This window comes from Erinaceus europaeus, chromosome 4, assembly GCF_950295315.1.
Source record: "Erinaceus europaeus chromosome 4, mEriEur2.1, whole genome shotgun sequence".
Lineage (NCBI taxonomy): Eukaryota > Metazoa > Chordata > Mammalia > Eulipotyphla > Erinaceidae > Erinaceus > Erinaceus europaeus.
The window spans coordinates 45,602,021-45,621,502 of record NC_080165.1 but is presented as its reverse complement, the minus strand read 5'-3'; the positions used below and the strand labels follow the sequence as shown (position 1 = coordinate 45,621,502).

At 40.6% G+C, this 19,482-nt stretch overlaps 1 protein-coding gene across 1 annotated transcript in view; it reads left to right on the top strand.

The window, feature by feature from the left end:
- CAP2 (cyclase associated actin cytoskeleton regulatory protein 2) overlaps positions 1 to 19,482 on the top strand; it is a 210,965-nt gene that overhangs the window by 174,511 nt on the left and 16,972 nt on the right. The window contains 5 exon segments of the mRNA XM_007539275.3: positions 6,032 to 6,212; positions 9,881 to 9,937; positions 9,940 to 10,043; positions 15,976 to 16,099; positions 16,200 to 16,282. Coding sequence (XP_007539337.2) covers positions 6,032 to 6,212; positions 9,881 to 9,937; positions 9,940 to 10,043; positions 15,976 to 16,099; positions 16,200 to 16,282 — 549 coding nt within the window.

Below are 19,482 nucleotides of genomic sequence, written 5' to 3'. Positions count from 1 at the left end.
CTGATTTATTTTTTGTTAAAAAGAGTGTCCTGGAGCTCCACCTCTCCAGACCCCTGCCCCACTAGGGAAAGATAGAGATAGACTGGGAGTATGGATTGATGTTGTTTTCGACGGGCTATGTTGTTTTCGCTGGGCTGGCTTCATGGGCACGGGCGGGTAACAGACGACCAGGGACTCATAGTTGAGCTGTAGGCAGTATCTCTTTATTCATGCAGGACGCAGCACAATCTAAGACGAGCTAAGTTAAACTCAAAGTACAGTACCATACAACTCACAATACTGTCTTTATATATACTTGCGAAGTAGGGTGGAAACAGGATGTGACATAGAGAGGATGGAGAGAAAAGTGACTGGTGAAAATCAGAGTGTGACAAAGAGGGGGCAGATTAGGCGAGAATCCTATCACTGAACCACAAATGCCCTGGAGGGAGGGTGGAACTTGTTAACAGTGGTTATGTAAATAGAATGAAGTGGTTATGTAAATAGAATAGTGTTAAGCAGTGGGGATTTAAACCAAATGAAACAGAAGGGGTCTCATGCATACCAACAGATTGACCTGCCAACACCCATGTCCAGCTGAGCAGCAATTTCAGAAGCCAGACCTTCCACCTTCTGCAACCCATAAAGACCCTGGATCCTGGATCCGCCTGCATATCAGATATCAGTCACAGGCAAAAACTAATAAAGTCATGGACCCTACGAATATACCTAAAATAGACCTACTAGCTATTTCCAAAACAGAGACCCCAAATATTCTTCTGTAATATTCCAGCCTTTAGGTTCATGATTAATCAACAATTTGTATGGCTTTATATGTTAACTCTTTTTCAGCCACCAGGTTTCAGATACTACCATGATTCCAACCAGACTTCCTTGGACAGATGACCCCACCAATGTGTCCTGGAACACCACTTCCTCAGAACCCTGGCCCACTAGGGAAAGAGAGAGACAGGTTGGGAGTATGGATCAACCTGTCAACAGCCATGTTCAGCGGGGAAGCAATAACAGAAGCCAGACCTTCCACCTTCTGCACCCCATAATGACCCTGGGTCCATATTCTCAGGGGATAAAGAACAGGAAAGCTATCAGGGGAGGGAATGGGATATAGAGCTCTGGCAGTGGGACTTGTACCCCTCTTGTACTATGGTCTTGTCAGTGTTTCCATTTTTTAAATAAATTAATTAAAATATTAAAAAAGAAGATCCTGGATCCATGCTCCCAGAGGAATAAAGAATAAGAAAGCTTTCAATGGAGGGATGGGATACAGAACTCTGGTGGTGGGAATTGTGTAGAATTGTACCCCTCTTATTCTATGGTCTTGTCAATTATTTATTAAATAATAATTATAAAGGGGAGATTTCAATAGTCTTAGTAATATAGCTATGATAACATATTGCCACTTCAGCACCTCAAATAGAGTAGCTGGTCCCAAAGCTTGTCTGCACAGTGAAATCACCTCAGGAACTTCATAAAACTCTCATGGTGGTGCTTCACTTTCCCAGAGAGCAATTTCTGTAACATGACCAGGGGAACATCTAATAAATCTCCAGATGATTTTTAGTCTTTGGAGAGTTTTGGGACCCACTAATATAGACCCTTTCCTACAGTAAGCATTTTAGTAAGTAGCTGGTAAATGAATGGAGATCATCAGTGCCTGGCACACATTAGACTTTGCAGAATTCCCTGCTCCTTTCTTCTCCATCTTCTCTTTTTTATTGAAATACCTGAAATTTAGTGTCCAGCTATGAATCCAATGGGTGTGGCCACCACTCATACCAAAGCACGTGCTGTGGAAAGCTCTGGAATCATGTACTATAATATGCATTGGGAGAAGAAAAGGAATAAAGATACATTGCACTTGTAGCAGCAGCATGGGAGATCCCATTAGAGGAATGTCTAATGAGTTTGCTTTTGGGAACACTGTACAGTAAAGCTCCTGAATGCTAATTGTAAAGTAGCCTTGGAAACCAGAGCCTAGTTTTGTGTTCTCACTAGGGCTGGTATAAGAATGAGCCAAAAATGTACAAAAGATAAGTCAAAGGCAATGTTTCAACTGATCTTGAGTGTTTTCTCTCTCTCTCTCTCTCTCTCTCTCTCTCTCTTTCTCTCTTTCTTCCTCCTTTTATATTCAACATTTTTTGGAGTGAATCCTTTCTGTAGTATTCCTGGAGCAGCCAGCTGAATGTATCAAAGTTTCAAAATGTTGAACAGTGACTTGTGGTTTGAATGTCTTTTCATGGCTCTTGGAGAGGGGCTTTGAATTCTGAGAGTAAGGAAATCACCTAAATTAGTCTACAGAGTATAAACTAGTATTGTCTCTCCTTTCCACAAAGCAGGAGCACTATAAAGCTACAATGTTTCAGATGTGAGAGCAGGGGATGGCGGGACTAGAAAACTTCTGTCCCATTACTGATTATATGAGTTATTACATGCTTAGAAGTAAAAGTATTATTTCATGGCTCTTAGTCTGAAACTGAGAGCTGGAATATTGTTTCATGCAGAACAATTACATGAGATATGCTTTATGATTCAGAACAAATTCTCAAATTTCACCCAAGAAATGTAATAGGAAACACTAAAGAGACTGAGAAGAAAAAAACTAGTCAGCTTCAAGAACTGTGCAGTCATTTTCTACTTGACCTGAGAATCCCATTGCAGTCAGACTGCTTTTCCTTAGAAACAAAAAAAAAAAAAAACTGTCATAAATTATATCTTCAGAAGACAAGACCTCTAGCCTGCTCGGTTTCTAAGACATACATTCTTATAAGAAGAGAATCTTTTTGTTTGTAGGGCAATTCTTTTAGTTAATAAGGATTTGGTAAGTACTACCAAAACAGCATGCTTTTTATATATATTTAATTGGATAGACACAGAGAGAGATTGAGAAGGGATGTGGAGATAGAGAGAGAAAGAGGCAGAGAGACACCTGCAGCCCTGACTCACCAGCTGTGAAGCTTTTCCCCCTGCAAGTGGGGACCAGTGGCTTGAAATGGGTCCTTGCACACTGTAATGTGTGCTTAACCAGGTGCTCCATCATCTGGCCCCTGCTTTTTACAACTGCAAACTTCCACAAATTAAAACTTCTTGATAGCTATCTCTGTTAATAATATCATTTATATAGTATTTTACACCTTGTGTTTGGTATTGAAAAATATATGGAGGGGCTAGGCAGTGGTGCCTGCCAGGTTAAGCACACATAGTGCAAAGCACAAGGACCAGCATAAGGATCCAGGTTCAAACCCCCAGCTCCCTACCTGCATGGGGGTCGCTTCTCAAGTGGTGAAGCAGGTCTGCCCTTGTCTATCTCTCTCTCCTCCTCTCTGCCTTTCCCTCATCTCTCAGTTTCTCTCTGTCCTACCCAACAACAACAGCAGCAACAACAATGGAAAAAAGATGGCTGCCAGGAGCAGTGGATTCATAGTGCAAGCACTGAGCCCCATGGAGGCAAAAAATAAAATAAAATAAAGTAAAGTAAAATGAGAAAAATTTATGAACCAAGAGCTGTGGAGATAACATAATGGTTACGCAAAAAGACTTCCATGCCTGAGGCTCCCAAAGCCCCATATTCAATCTCTACCACCACCACCATAAGTCAGAGCTACACTGCTCTGATCTCTCTCTGAACCTCTTTCTCATAATATATATATATATATATATATATATATATATAAGCTATGTTTCTATCATTCTTAAGTTGTTATGATTGCTGATTATTTTTTTATTTTCCCTTTTGTTGCCCTTGTTGTTTTTATTGTTATTGTAGTTATTACTGTTGTTATTGATGTCATCATTGTTGAATAGGACAGAGAGAAATGGAGAGAGGAGGGAAAGACAGAGAAGGGGAGAGAAAGATAGACACCTGCAGACCTGCTTCACTGCCCATGAAGTGACCTCCCTGCAGGTGAGGAACCAGGGGCTCAAACTGGGATCCTTACGCTGCTCCTTACACTTCACACCACATGTGCTTAACCTACTGCACTATTGCCCAACTCCCTGATTATTTTTTAATTGCTTTATTAGAGGAGTAATGGTTTATAAGACATTTATCACCTGGGTACAATTTCTAATCATTCCATTATAGGTTCCTGCATTCCTGACTACTTTGAATTGAATTACATCATAATTCATTGTATACATATATATTTCTGTTTCAAGGTTTAAAAGCAAATTCACATATAAGCCAGATGTGTTCTATATGTGTTTCCACTCAACTAATTTTAAGTTCTATGAGAATTTTTACCTTTTTGTCTGTCATCTTGTAACTGTCATTAAAACATTAGAATTTGCAATTAAAAGAAAAGTTTACTTCACATAGCAGAAAAAGAAGTAGAGCAAGCATATATCTTGCTCAGGGAGACTCCAAATTGTAGTTAGTTCACTAACAGTCAGCATTAGATGGACCCAACTATAAACTGGTGTTGTTGTGTGGGCCGCGGAGAAGAGAGAGAGGAGGTCCGGAGCGAAGAGGGAACACAAATCTTTATTTGTGCTGGCACCTCAGAGTTGGATACTAGAGAAACAGGTTGGGGCACGTGGAGGTAGTGAAAATGGCAGCCTCACTCAGTAACCTTTCCTGCGTCTGAAAACCGAAGTGGAGCACTGGCAAGAGAGCAAGGTGTGGAAGAAGAAGGGCTTTTATAGGAGCAGCTTTTGCGAGAATGGGAAGGGGGAGGAGTAACCATAGCACTCCAGGATAGGATGATAACTCTCGTGAGAATGGGAGAGGGGAGGAGTGACCAAAGCACTCCAAATATCGGGGGGAAATAGACAATGCCCTGAGGGCACAAAATGGCAAAACAGGCACTCGGAGAATGTCCCAACTCTCGCGGGAACTAGCAGTAGCCCGAGGGGACAACATGGCAGATGTGACTGCATCTGCACAATATCCCAGCAAACTGGGTCTTGAACCCTGATCATCTTCAGCTTGATAGGCATCCAGGTTATGACACATAGGGACCTTTGAGAAAAGCATACTTTCAAAATCAGTTCCAGAGAAAGATTTTCACCATCTTTTCAGCTACTCAAAACTATTCAAAAACATCAAATGCCTTACTTGCAGCTAACATTTTACTTAGATCTAAATTTTTGCCACTAAATATTTTGTCATTCATAGTTTTAAACCTAAGGACTCCTTCCTCCAAGAAAAGAAATTTTCTTATCTACTTGATCTCTTTTTTTCATGAGTGCCTTTGCATATTTATTTATTTGTTTGTTTGTTTTGAACTATTTTATTGGGAGGGAGAGTTACTAGTTTACAACACAGTTGTTGGCACATGGGCACAATTTCTCATCTCCCCATGACAGGTGTCTGCAAAACACTCTCATCCCCAACTGTCATGCACCAGGGCCCCAAGACTCTCTCCTTTCCCCTCCTTCTAAAGGGCCCTTTGCTTTGGTGCAATATACCACACACATACACACTTACACACAAACACACACAGTTCCAGTTTCATTTTGTGTTTTCCCTTCTGTCCTTGTTTCTTAAGTTTTACCTATATATGAGATTATCCAGTATTTGTCCTTCTCTTTTTCACTTATCTCACTTAACTTCCAGTTAAGTGCTCCATACAAGATGGAGCAAAGGAGATGACTTCATCATTTATAACAACCAAGTAATATTCCATTGTGTATATATAACACAACTTTCCTAGCTATTCGTGTATCCTTGGACAGCTTGGTTGCTCCCAAGTTTGAGCTATTACAAGTTGTGCTGCTATGAGCATAAAAGATCACTTTATTTTTATGATTCTCGAGTGATGAAGGTCCTATTCCATTCATATTTACATGGGCCAGTATATATGACTTTATATGCCTCTAAGGAGGCCGTGTAAATTCTGCACATATTGTCTCTGCTGACAGAGCAGTACTGCTTAAACATTCTCTTTTACAAAGGCAGATGTCCCCTCAGTCCCAAGTCCTCCCAAACAGACCCAGGATGCATCTTGAATTCAATCCCTCATTAATGAAACCTTAATTCCCTCCAAAGGCAATACTGTGTCTCAATACAGTGCATTTTTTTTCTCATCCTCAGGGTCCAGTAGCATCAACTACATCTGCTCTCTTCCCTGGACCTGCCCTTCCTCCACCTCCTCCTCCTCCACCTCCTCCAGGACCACCTCCACTTTTTGAGAATGAAGGCAGAAAACAGGAGTCCTCTCCTTCTCGCTCTGCTTTATTTGCTCAACTTAATCAAGGAGAAGGGATTACAAAAGGTGAGAGAACCAGACCTTTAAGCTATCTCCCTCTGGCCCCAGACACACAGATCAAGGTTTTCAATGGATGGTCCTTTGAGAAAAACATATGTGCAAAATCTGCTCCAGAGAAAGATTTTCACCATATTTCCCCCCATGACAATACACAGAGAGCTGTAGTCTGGAACACAACAATCTTCTATAATCTTAATCTTAAAGTAGGTGGGCTCAGTGGGCCAATGCAGGGACTAAAAAAAAGTCAGAGACTGTGTTCTAAATGGACCACTGCACAGCATCACCACTTCAGCCCCTGACACCTCAGGCCACCTACAACTAAGACTTCATGGTCAAATAAATGAAAATATAAACAGTAGAACTGCCCCCTCAAGCAATGTCCAGACTTACTGAAGAATATGTCATTGAATTGTCTTTGTCCTTGTAGTCAAAAGTTAATTCAAAAGAACATCTTGGTGGTGGGGATAGATAATATGATTATGCAAAGACATTCTCATGCCTGAGGCTCCAAAATCCCAGGTTCAATCCCATGTAACACCATAAACCAGAGCTGAGAGCAGTGCTCCAGTTAAAAAAAAAAATGCTGGAGGCCAGGTGGTGGCACAACTGGTTGAGCGTACATGTTACAGTGTGCAAGGACCCAGGTTCAAACCCCTCGTCCCCACCTGCAAGGGGAAAGTTTCACAAGTGGTGAAGCAGTGCTGCAGGTGTCTCTCTGTCTCTGTCCCTCTCTATCACCCCCTTCCCTCTCAATTTCTGACTGTCTCTATCCAACAAAGATTTTTTTTAAAAAAATTTTAATTAAAAAAAAAAAAAAAGCCAAACAGACTTCCCTGGACAGACAACCCCACCAATGTGTCCTGGAGCTCCGATTCCCCAGAACCCTGCCCCACTAGGAAAAAAAGAGAGACAAGCTGGGAGTATGGATCAACCTGTCAACACCCATGTTCAGCGAGGAAGCAATTACAGAAGCCAGACCTTCCATCTTCTGCATCCCACAATGACCTTGGGTCCATACTCCCAGAGGGTTAAAGAATAGGAAAGCTATCAGGGAAGGGGATGGGATATGGAGATCTGGTGGTGGGAACTGTGTGGAGTTGTACCCCTCTTATCCTATGGTTTTGTCAGTGTTTCCTTTTTATAAATAAAAAATAGGGGAGAACAAAAAGGAAAGAAAAAGCAAAAAAGAAAGTCTTGCTATAAAACATTAATCCCATAATAAAGAAGAAAGAGTGGTCCAGGAGGTGGTGCAGTGGATAAAGCATTGGATGCTCAACCATGAGATTCCAAGTTTGATCCCCGGCAGCACATGTACCAGAGTGATGTCTGGTTCTTTCTCTCCTCCTCGCTCATGAATAAATAAATAAATTCTTAAAAAGAAGAAGGAGGAGGAGGAGGAGAAAGAAAGAAAGAAAGAAAGAAAGAAAGAAAGAAAGAAAGAAAGAAGAAAGAAAGAAAGAAAGAAAGAGAGAGAAAGAATTGAATAGAGAAGACAGTGTAATGGTTGTGCAAAAAAAAGTTTCAAGCAAGTCCCAGGTTCAGTCCTTACCACCACCACCATCACCACCACCACCCCATCACCATAAGCCAGAGCTAAACAGTGCTTTAGAAAAATAATAATAGTAACAACAGCAATATTAATATCAGAAAGTGTTTAAAATCTATCTAAATCAAGAACACATGTAGGTTGTTTGTTTTGTGTATGTGTGTGCCTCCAGGGTTATTGCTAGAGCTCAGTGCCTACACTATGAATCCACTGTTTCTGGAAGCCATTCTTCCCCTTTTGTTGCCCTTGTTGTTTATCAGTGGTTTTGTTATTATTGTTGTCATTGTTGTTTGATGGGACAGAGAGAAATTGAGAGAAAACGGAAAGACAGAGGGAGGAGAGAAGGATAGACACCTGCAGACCACTTGTGAAGCGACTCCCCTGCAGGTGGGGCACCGGGGCTTGAACCGGGATCCTTACACAGGTCCTTGCACTTCTCACTATGTGCGCTTAACCCGCTATGCTACCGCCCAGCACCCAAGAGCACATATGTTCTAAATGATAGTCAGGTTGGCAAAAACTTTGTGCAAATGTATTTTTGTTTTGCATGAGCAATGGGGATTGTGGGATATGTCCCTGTACTCTGGGCTGGGAACTAAGAAATCAAAACTTCTGTTTTGTTTTGCTTTGCTTTGCTTTGCTTTGCTTTGCTTTGCTTTGCTTTGCTTTGCTTTGCTTCGCTTCGCTTCGCTTCGCTTCGCTTCGCTTCGCTTCGCTTCGCTTCGCTTTGCTTTGTTTAGAAATGAGAGATACAGAGGGAAAAATACACAGAGAGAGACCAGAACACTGTTCAGCTCTGGTTTATAGTGGTGTAGGAGATTGAAGCTGGGACTTCAGAACCTTAGACTCAAAAATCTTTTGCATAATCATTATGCTATCTCCCCCACTTCAACTGATTGTTCTGTCCTCTCATCTACAAGGTGAAGAAATGGACTCAACTTTAAAATCAGTTCTATGCTCTGTAATATATATTATGGTTATTTATGTATACATAAGAATTTCCTAAACTTTTATGCAATGGCTGGAGGCTTATTTGCCAAAAGAGAAGTAAATCATCTGATTATTTTGGGTGAGATAGGGTTTTGTTTTTTTGTTTGTTTGCTTTGCAAAATTTTATGTAATTTTCTATATCCTTGAAGAGAGAAAAAGAGAGACAGGATCAGGGGAGACAGCATAACAGTTATGCAAAAAAGTTTTCATGCCTGAGACTCCAAAGTCCCAGCTTTAATTCTCCATACCACCATAAGCCAGAACTGAGTAGTTCTCTGGTCTCTTTCTCTCTGTGTACCTCTTTCTCTCTCTCTCCATATATATATATGAAAAATAAAATAAAATAATTTAAAAGAGAGAAAGACTCCTTATCTAGACTACTGATACTCATGAACTTGTGCACACATGCACACAAAAAAGGAAACTGTCTCTAAGACTTTGTGAAAAGTATGATGGTTATTTCTGGGAGAATAGGGGCATAGATGGTGGGGTGCAGTGTGGAACTACAACCTGTAATCTTATAATCTTGTAAACCACTATTAACCACAATTTTCTTTTTAAAAAAAATGGCAAGAGAAAAAGAAGTTCCTTGGGGCAAGACAGTGGCACACCCGGTAAAGCACACATGTTACAGTGCAGAAGGTCGCAAGCTCAAGCCCCATGTCCTCATCTACAAGGAGGGAAACTTCATGAGCAGTGAAACAGTGCCACAGGTGTCTCTGTTTCTCTCTCCAGCTCTGTCTCCTCCTTCCCTCTCAGTTTCCGTATGTGAGAATTCTAGTTCTGTGGTCTCTCTCTTTCTTAATTTCTCTCCTTCCCTCTCTATCTCACTCTCTCAACCTCTCACTCTTTCTATCTCCTGTACTCCTAGGTTGGCCCAGAGGCAGCAGTAAACTAACATGAAAGAAAGAGAGAGAAGAGGTTTCTCAAATTAAAATGTACTCATATTGCTTCTTAACTCCAAACTCACACAAGTCTCAGATTCTACACAAGATCCTTTAGAAAACACTAAACAGTGGCAAAAAAAATAGAATTATTGAAAATTATTATACTATTTATATCATGTTGATCCAAAAAGCTAAGGACATTTTCTCTTACATACAATATAAAGAAGTACATCTGTATGTTACCTTCCCAGGGCTCCGACATGTCACAGATGACCAGAAGACTTACAAGAATCCTAGCCTACGGGCTCAAACTCTCCAGCTAAAAGCCATGCTCCTGGTCCCAAGGCCCTGCAATCTCATCCTTCTCAGAAACATGCTCCTGTATTGGAATTGGAAGGGAAAAAATGGAGAGTAGTGAGTACCGCCTTTGAACCTTACTTCCTGGCACTTTTTTTTATTAGTGATTTTACTATTGATTTACAAAATTATGGGGTAACAGGTATAATTCCATACCATTACCACCACCAGAGTTCTGTGTCCCCAATCCCTCTCTTGTAAACTACAGTAGTTTTTCCAAGATCACAGATGTGGGTTGACTATTATTTCTATGACTATCTATATTTTTATATATTTTCCCTTTTCTTCTATAGTCCTGCCATCTCTTCCTTTCTAAGTCACACCCAAACCTATTATTACTTCCAAATGCCCTTCTTTTTTCCTCTTCTCTCTGGCTCCTGATGGAATTGGAGTTCAGAACCCTCTAGTCATCTTCCCCTAACATTTCTCCCCCACTGGGAGTATGGACCAAAATTATTTTTGGGGTGCAGCAGGTGGGAGTTCTCACTTCTATAATTGCTTCGCTGCTGGAAATGGGCATTGGTGTGTCTATCCATACCCCGGCCTGTTTCTGTCTTTCCCTATTGGGGTAGGGCTCTGGAGAGGTGAAGTTCCTGGACTCATTGGTGAGGTCATCTGCCCAGAGAGGTCAGGATGGAATCATAGTAACATCTGCAACTTGGTGGCTAAAAGATGATAAGATATAAAACAAACGTGATGCGAAGTGCAAGGACCAGCATAAGGATCCCAATTTGAGCCCCCAGCTCCCTACCTGCAAGTGGGTCGCTTCACAAGCAAGAAGGAGGCCTGCAGGTGTCTGTCTTTCTCTCCCTCTCTCTGTCTTTCCCTCCTCTCTCAATTTCTCTCTGTCCTATTCAACAACAGCAATAACAACAACCTGGGCAACAAAAATGAGAATAGCCTCTAGGAGCGGTGGATTCGTAGTGCAGGCAACAAGCCCCAGCAATAACCCTGAAAAAAAAAAAAAAAGATATAAATCAGGGGGAAGTATTTAATAAATAGGAACCAAAAAGTAGGAATAGAGCAGATGAGATTAGGAATCCTGATATGGAAAGAAACTAGGAAGTCAGGGGGTCGGGCGGTGGCGCAGTGGGTTAAGCGCATGTGGCGCAAAGCACAAGGACTGGCATAAGGATCCCGGTTCGAGCCCCCAGCTCCCCACCTGCAGGGGAGTCGCTTCACAGGTGGTGAAGCAGGTCTGCAGGTGTCTGTCTTTCTCTCCCCCTCGCTGTCTTCCCCTCCTCTCTCCATTTCTCTCTGTTCTATCCAACAACGAACAACATCAAAAATGGCAATAATAATAACCACAATGAGGCTACAACAACAAGGGCAACAAAAGGTGGAAAAAATGGCCTCCAGGAGCGGTGGATTCTTGGTGCAGGCACCGAGCCCAGCAATAACCCTGGAGGAAAAAAAAGAAACTAGGTAGTCTATTTTAAGTATGTACCTAGGAGACTATGACTTTAGTAATTTTTGTTGGGACTTGATAACTAACATATGCAGGTAGACTAAAAATATTGTCTGGGAAGATGTCATAGATAAGAATAAGAAAAAGCTGTATTAGGGCAGAGGGTAGCTCCTAAACTTTAAGAAAGTATACAAATACAATTAACTGTTTACCCCACTGATCTCACCCAGGGCCATTTATTCATTCACATTTAGCACAGGAGCCTATGTAACCTCTGAGTCCCTGTCAGTTTGGGCTTGCAATCCATGATCACAGCTGGGAACATTCTAGGCTGCACTTATTTTAGGACCAGTATTCCTCAAGTGGCAGAGTAGGATGACCCAGCCTTCCTTCAGAGAGTGGAGCAGTCCTTACTATTGCTACTTTATAGTGAGGGTACGGCCCTTGAGAGGCCCACAAGAGGTCTTATGATGACATTGCTACTAGAAGTGGCCAGTGATCAGAAGTTGAAAAAGAAGATAAGAAGAGAAAACCCTAAGCAGAACTTGGACTAGAGTTGGTGTATTGCACCAAAGTAAGACTCTGGGGTGGGTGGAGGGGCGAGTTCAGGTCCTGGAACATGACGGCAGAGGACCTAGTGGGGGTTGTTTTTCTTTGTGGAAAACAGAAATATTATGCATGTACAAACTATTGTATTTACTGTCTACTATAAAACATTAATCCCCCAATAAAGAAATAAAAAAGAGAGAAGTGGCCAGTGATGCTGGAGAGAGGGATCGACTAGAGGTCTTGACCCATATGGTTTATAGGTGTACCCAAGAATTCCCTGACTAGGACACTGGATGATGGAGTGGCCTGGTATTGACCCAAAAAAGCCATCACTAAGTGAGCCAGTCTCTTGCCCTTATCCAGATTTTGTAGTCCTTTCTTTATCTGATGAGCTTAAGACTTTCTCCTAGTTCTAAAACACTGAATGTCATTTGTTGTGCCCTATCTGGTATTAGATTTATAGGATCTGGCCTCAAGTTAGAGAGGAAATAGACCTAGGCTTTTAGTGTGGTCTAAGTTAACCTTAAGTTTTACTGCATTTACTTGTTTGATTATTCTAATAAAAGTTGTCATAGTTAAATAATTGTCCATATATATGCACGTATCTTGGCCAATTGTATACAGTGTTTCTTCTAAAGATTATCAAGGGGTGACAATAATGTTGATGTCAGAAAAGACTAGCATATATATCTTACTTTATTTTTTATTATCTTTATTTACTGGATAGAGACAGCCAGAAACTGAGAAGAAGGCAGGGAGCCACCTGTAGTAGTGCTTTACCACAAGCAAAACTTTCCCCCTGCAGGTGGGGACCAGGGTCTTGAGCCCAGGTCCTTGTGCACTATAACATAGGTGCTCAGCTAGATGAGCCACCACCAGGCCCCTATCTTACTTCCTTTCCTTTGGGTATTTAGTTGAGTAGATAGAGTGTTTAAGGGAAGTGAAGTAGGGCATATGAGACAAGGTTGACTAGGCCTAAGTAGTAAATATTGGTGTAGACACAATTTATGGTGTCTTCTTTAGGCCTTGTCGTGCTTATTAGGTCAAAACCTAGTCACAGAGGACTATTAAGCTTATTTACTTTGAGGTATAAAGTTGCTTCTGATTGGGGGCCAGGCAGTAGCGCAGCGGGTTAAGAGCACATGGCATGAAGTGCACTGGTCTGCATGAGGATAACAGGTGGTGAAGCAGGTCTGCAGGTGTCTGTCTTTCTCTCCCCCCTCTGTCTTCCTCTCCTCTCTCAATTTCTTTTTTTTTTTTATTTCTTTGTCTCCTTCTTAAAATTTTTATTAGATTTAATATTACAAAATTATAAAATAATTAAAAAGGTTGTAAAATAATAAGAGTATAATTCCATATAGTCCCAACCACTGTAGTTCTGTGTCCCATCCCCTCTACTGGAAACTTCTCTATTGTTTACCTCTCTGCGAGTATGGACCAAAATTCTATTTGGGGTGCAGAAAGTGGGAGTTCCGGCTTCTGTAATTGTTTCTCCACTGGACATGGACATTGGCAGGTAGATCATACCCCCAGCCCATTTATATCTTTCCTAGTGGGGTAGGGCTCTGGCCTCTCTCAGTTTCTTTCTCTCCTATCCAACAACAATAACAATAATAACAAGGTTAACAAAAATGGAGGGGGAAGTTGCTCCTAATTTATGGATATGTGCATATGTGAACCCAGTCCCCTAGGACCTAGTCTGTAACTTGGTTAGATAGTGTGGCATTTGAAATGGAACTAGGTAGTCCCATGTCTTAGGAAAAGTCTCACCAGATTATTGGAGTTGGAAGGTTGATATCTCAGGCTTGTCATCTCTGGATACAATCAGAAGCGAAAAGGCAGTAGCAGCCTAATGTGGCATGGTGGCACTGGTTCCACTGATTTAGTTGAGGTCAGCAGAGGCTATAACATGGTGGAGGTTCAAGAGGAGAAGCATCAAGAAATATAAGCAAAGTCCCAGAGGTTCCAGGACTGGGATAAATATGGATTTTGAAGAGAATGGAGAAGATTCCGTCTTTTTATTGAAAGTATTAATAGTTAAGCTGTCTACTGAGGCCTTAAGAATTTCTAGGTGAAAGGAGTCGGGCGGTAGCGCAGCAGGTTATGCGCACATGGTGCAAAGCACAAGGACCAGCGTAAGGATCCCAGTTCGAGCCCCGGCTCCCCACCTGCAGGAGTGTCACTTCACAAGCGGTGAAGTAGGTCTGCAGCTGTCTGTCTTTCTCTCCTCCTCTCTGTCTTCCCCTCTGCTCTCCATTTCTCTCTATCCTATCTAACAACAACGACATCAATAATAACCACAACAATAAAACAAGGACAATAAAAGGCAATAAATAAATATAAAAAAAGAATTTCTAGGTGAGGTAATAGAGGCAAAAGCCACTGACTAGAAAAGAAATCATTTTGGAATAGATCACTTTGTAATGCTTCCATAGCCAGGTTTTGTTTTTTGTTATTTCTCATGTGTTTCCTTTCTTCACTTTTTAAGTTAAACTTTAAAAAATTGTACTTGTGATATAGCATACATAAAACCTGTTTTCTTTTTTTAATTTTTATGTCTTATTTTTTTTAATATTTTGTTTATTGATTGATAAGAAAGATAGGAGGAGAGAGAGAGAAAGAACCAGATATCACTCTGGTACATGTGCTGCCAGAGCTTGAACTCAGGACCTCACACTTGACAGTCAAGCGCTTTATCCACTGTGCCACTTCCCGGACCACAAAACCTATTTTCTTAATATTTAAAAATACCATTCATTAAGTACATTCATTACCACCACCCTGCCAGAGAACTTTTCATCTTATAAATCTGAGACTCTGTACCCCTCAACAATAATTCCCCAGCCCCTCTTACATCAATCAGTCCCTGGCACCCTTTCTGTTTTCCATCTCAATGAATTTCATTCTTTTGTCTGTGAAGTTTCCTTCTGTGTCCCATACTGTTTCATTCTATCCCACCATCAGAACCACTGGTCTAACCTACCACTTCACCCACCACTTTCATGGTGGCATGTGCAATACAGAAATGGTTCAAATGGTACACTTGAATGGAAGCTAGTGCCCCCTGCCAATCCAGGGAGCTTCCTCAAAGAAGGAAGACAAAAGTCTCTGAAAAGGTTGTCATGGTCTGAAAACAGAGTAGGACTTTGAACACTGTGGTGACCCTTCACAGGTCTATTTGTCCAATTCCTACTGGACACCACAGATTTTGCTACAAAACCATCCACATTTGGCATCCAGACATTAACATAAAGCTTTTGCACTCTTGCTCCAGTTCCCTCCGAATAATCAGGGTGCCTGATGCTTAACTAGGCAAACCAGCTAACTGGTTGCAAAATGACACTGAGCCCCTTTTCAAACAGTGATGCCATTCACTCCCAGGATTACAATAACAAAATAAAATAAAACTGTTTTACTATGGTCCTTTTTTTTTCTTTTTTTCTTTTTTTTTTTTTTTTGGATTTGATAGAAAATCCTTCTCCCTGAGGTAGGGGAGATAGCATAATACTTATGCAAAAAGGCTTTCTTGCCAGAAGCTTCAAAGTCCCAAGTTCAGTCCCTCACTCACTCCACCATAAACCAGAGCTGAGTAGTGCTCACCTAAAAAAAAATTAAAATTAAAAAAATTGAGTAGGGGAGAAAGCATAATAGCTATGCAAATTACTTTTCCCTGCCTGAGCCTCAGAAGTCCCAGTTTCAATCCCACAGCCACCTTAAATCAGAGCTGAGAAGTGCACCAATTAAAAAAGAGAGAAAGGTAAACAGAATAAAGGAAGGAGAGAGAGAGAGGAAGAAAGAAAGAAAAAAAGAAAGGAAGTAAGGAAGAAAGAAAGGAAGGAAGGAAGGAAGGAAGGAAGGAAGGAAGGAAGAAAGAAAGAAAGAAAGAAAGAAAGAAAGAAAGAAAGAAAGGAAGAAAGAAAGTAGAGAAAGTATATTGAAATTCTATGCTTAAAGAATGCTACATTCCATAGCAATTTAGTATGCAATGATTTAATTTATCTTGTCTTTGATATTTGTATGTTTTAATTTTAGGAGCATCATGAGGACAGGAATGACCTTGTGATTTCAGAGACTGAACTGAAACAAGTGGTGTACATTTTTAAATGCAACGAGTCTACTCTACAGATAAAAGGAAAAATAAATTCCATTACAATCGGTAGGGCAGAACTATGGTTCCTATGTAGTTATTATAAGTTACTTCGTTTAACTATATATATCTAGGGAGTTTGTTTTCTTTTTCTTTTTCTTTTTTTTAGACAACTGTAAAAAGTTTGGCCTTGTGTTTGACAATGTGGTGGGCATTGTAGATGTGATTAACTCCAAGGACATTCAAATGCAGGTAAGTGACCTTTCAACCTTGCTTTGCCCTGAGGTGATGACTTACACAAAACATCCACTCTGTCTGCTTGGAGATGCTACTTCTATCTAGTAAACCCCTATTTCTTTCTTTTTTTTTTTCTTATTTATAAAAAGGAAGCATTGACAAAACCATAGGATAAGAGGGGTACAACTCCACACAATTCCCACCACTAGAACTCCGTATCCCATCCCCTCCCCTGATAGCTTTCCTATCCTTTAACCCTCTGGGAGTATGGACCCAAGGTCATTGTGGGTTGCAGAAGGTGGAAGGTCTGGCTTCTGTAATTGCTTCCCTGCTGAACATGGGCATTGACTGGTCGATCCATACTCCCAGTCTGCCTCTCCCTTTCCCTAGTGGGGTGAGTCTCTGGGGAAGTGGAGCTCCAGGACACATTGGTGGGGTTTCTGTCCAGGGAAGTCTGGTTGGCATCTGGAACCTGGTGGCTGAAAAGATGTTAACATACAAATGTTAACATACAAAGCCAAACAAATTGTTGAACAATCATGAACCTAAAGGCTAGAATAGTGCAGATGAAGAGTTGGGGGGTTGTCCATTCTGTAGACAGCTAGTAGGCATATTTTAGTTATATTCCAAAGGGCCTGTGGCTATACTAGTTTTTTGGGGGGTTGTTTGTTTTTCCCCTGAGCCTGAAATCTAATATGCAGGTGGATCCTAATTATTGTCTGGGGAGATGATGTTATGGCTGGAAAAAGGACCAGAAAGCTGGATCAGAGAAGAGAGTAGCTCCCAAATATGGGAAAGGTGCATAAATATTGTTGACTGTAAACCCCATCGATTTGATTTGGTCTGGGGCCCACCATATTCAGCTTAGGAGCCTATGTGACCTCTGCATCCCTGTAGATCTGAGCTCACATTCTGTGGTCATGAGTAGGAACATTCCATGCTGCCCCATCTTCCTCAGACGTAGCATAGAGTATGTTGTCTATCCTCCCTTCGGAGGATGGAACATTCTCTACCGTTGTTGATCCAAGTTGAGGGCAAGGTCCTATGGGGAGCCCACAAAAGGGTCTATTTTGTTGTTCCTGATAGAGATGACCGGTTACAATGGAGAGAGGGATTTATTTGAGGTCTAGGCCCATGTAAACCCCTATTTCTAAGGACCAGGTAGTGTTATACCCGTTGTTCAAGGACCACCAGTTCAAGCTGTCAGTTGTTGAAGCTCTATGACGCAGTGTCACAGGTGTCTCTCTTTCCTCCATCTTTCCTTTCCCTTTAAATTTCTGTCTCTGTAAAAAGAAAAAAAAAAACCTCATATTTCCTTTTTCTCTAGACCCTACTCTGCCATTACCCCCTCTCTGAAATTCTATCTTAATGTTAAATCTTCTTTTCAATCTCCTATAACATGTCTTAATTTTTACTATAATTACTAGCTTACCATCTTTATTTCAATAGTAGCTAATTAATCTTTACAGCCACAAGTACTAGCATGTACCTAAATAGCCAAATGTTTGTGTTTGATGAGTATGTGATTGAAATGAGTCAAATACTGAATGAACAATAATGTTAAAAGATTCTCCTATCATGATAATACTATGCTAAAGAGACTAACCCCCCCACACACACATACACACACACACACTCACGCACACAAGATTGGTACTAGATAAGGAAAAAGTGTTCTAAATAACCAGTAAGATCATCAGAAAAACAACCTTGAAAATAGAATTCAAAAGGCATTTGCAAAATAAAAACCTGTTCTCTTTTCATAATGAGATTTTACAATACACCAAGCACTAAAGGACTCCTTAATTTTGAAGAACTATAATTTCTATCTTTGGTTATGTTCTGTTCATATTGTCAATTACCCCTTTATTATCTGATGTTTCCTAATAATGGTTGTTAAAATTGAATTCTGGTTGTAGAGCTTTCTCTTTTGTTTTGTTGGGCTCTTACTACTGTCACTTTTAATTAGAATGCATTCAATTGCACATTTTTATATTTCACTAGCCGTCACTTAAGAAGATGGTTTTGTATGTTTCTATTTAGTAGAAAGAATCCTGAGTGGGTACAATGACATCTGCACATTATAGAACTCTTCCTCGTCCACTCTATCCAGCTTTATGGACTTGGACTTACGCTACTCACTTTTATGGCCCTGTCCCCCTGCCTTGAAATACAGGAAGGTTAGCTGAGAGGTTTCAAGTCCTCTCTAGCCTGGAAAAATTTTTATGGATACATGTACTTCTTTCACATTCCAGTTTCATCTGCTTTCTTCAGATCCTCTGTGTAAATTCCCTTCTTCTAACTAGTCTGCTCCTTTGTCTTCATCAATTCTACTCCATGGCAGAGCACCATTTAGAAGAACACAACCATATAATCCTGATAGATATATACCAGAATTCTACAAAGATTTGAAACACAAACTATAGACTGAAGAAAGATACTTATAATGTAGATAATCAAAAGGGACTTGTAACCAGAACTTATAAAGAACTTAACACAATTCAATAATAATAACACTAGGAACCCAGTAGGGGGAAAGAAATGAGTAAAGAATATTAAGACAATTCAGAGAAGAGAACCTGAAGTGGTGGATAGATATGTGGAAAGTATGCATAACCTGTCTGATGTGGAAATGTAAATTAATCCCACAAATAGAAGTATCCTTTCAAACTCATCAGCTACATTCAGATTGTTCTTTCCTTGCACAGATCTGTATTGACAGTCATGCACTATCAGAACCAAGCAATTTGAAGGCTGCCTGTATATTAAAAATGCAGACATTCCAAGTAATACTACATCAAAGTTTCATTGTCCACTACTCAGAAGGTCAGTTTGTAGAAAGACAAAAATTAGTATGAGAAAAGCAGATTTAATCAGATGTTAGCCAAAGCTGGAAATCAAGCAGACTTATATCTCAAAAAGAGAACATCTTACTTTGGCTAGGTTTCGGGGCTTTTAAAAAGAGATTAGGTCAGCAGAGGAAAAGAGGTCCACTATGAACAAGTATATGCCACCAAACTAGAGAACCTGGAAGAAATAGAAAAAGTTCCTAGAGACATATAACCTTCCAAAATTGAACCAAGAGGAACTAGAAAACGTAAACAAGCCAACCACAGCCAAAGATTTGAAATAATTATCAAGAACCTTCCAAAACAACAAAGTTCAGGACCAGATAGTTTTAGAAATGAATTCTAAAAAACCTTCAAGAATTAATA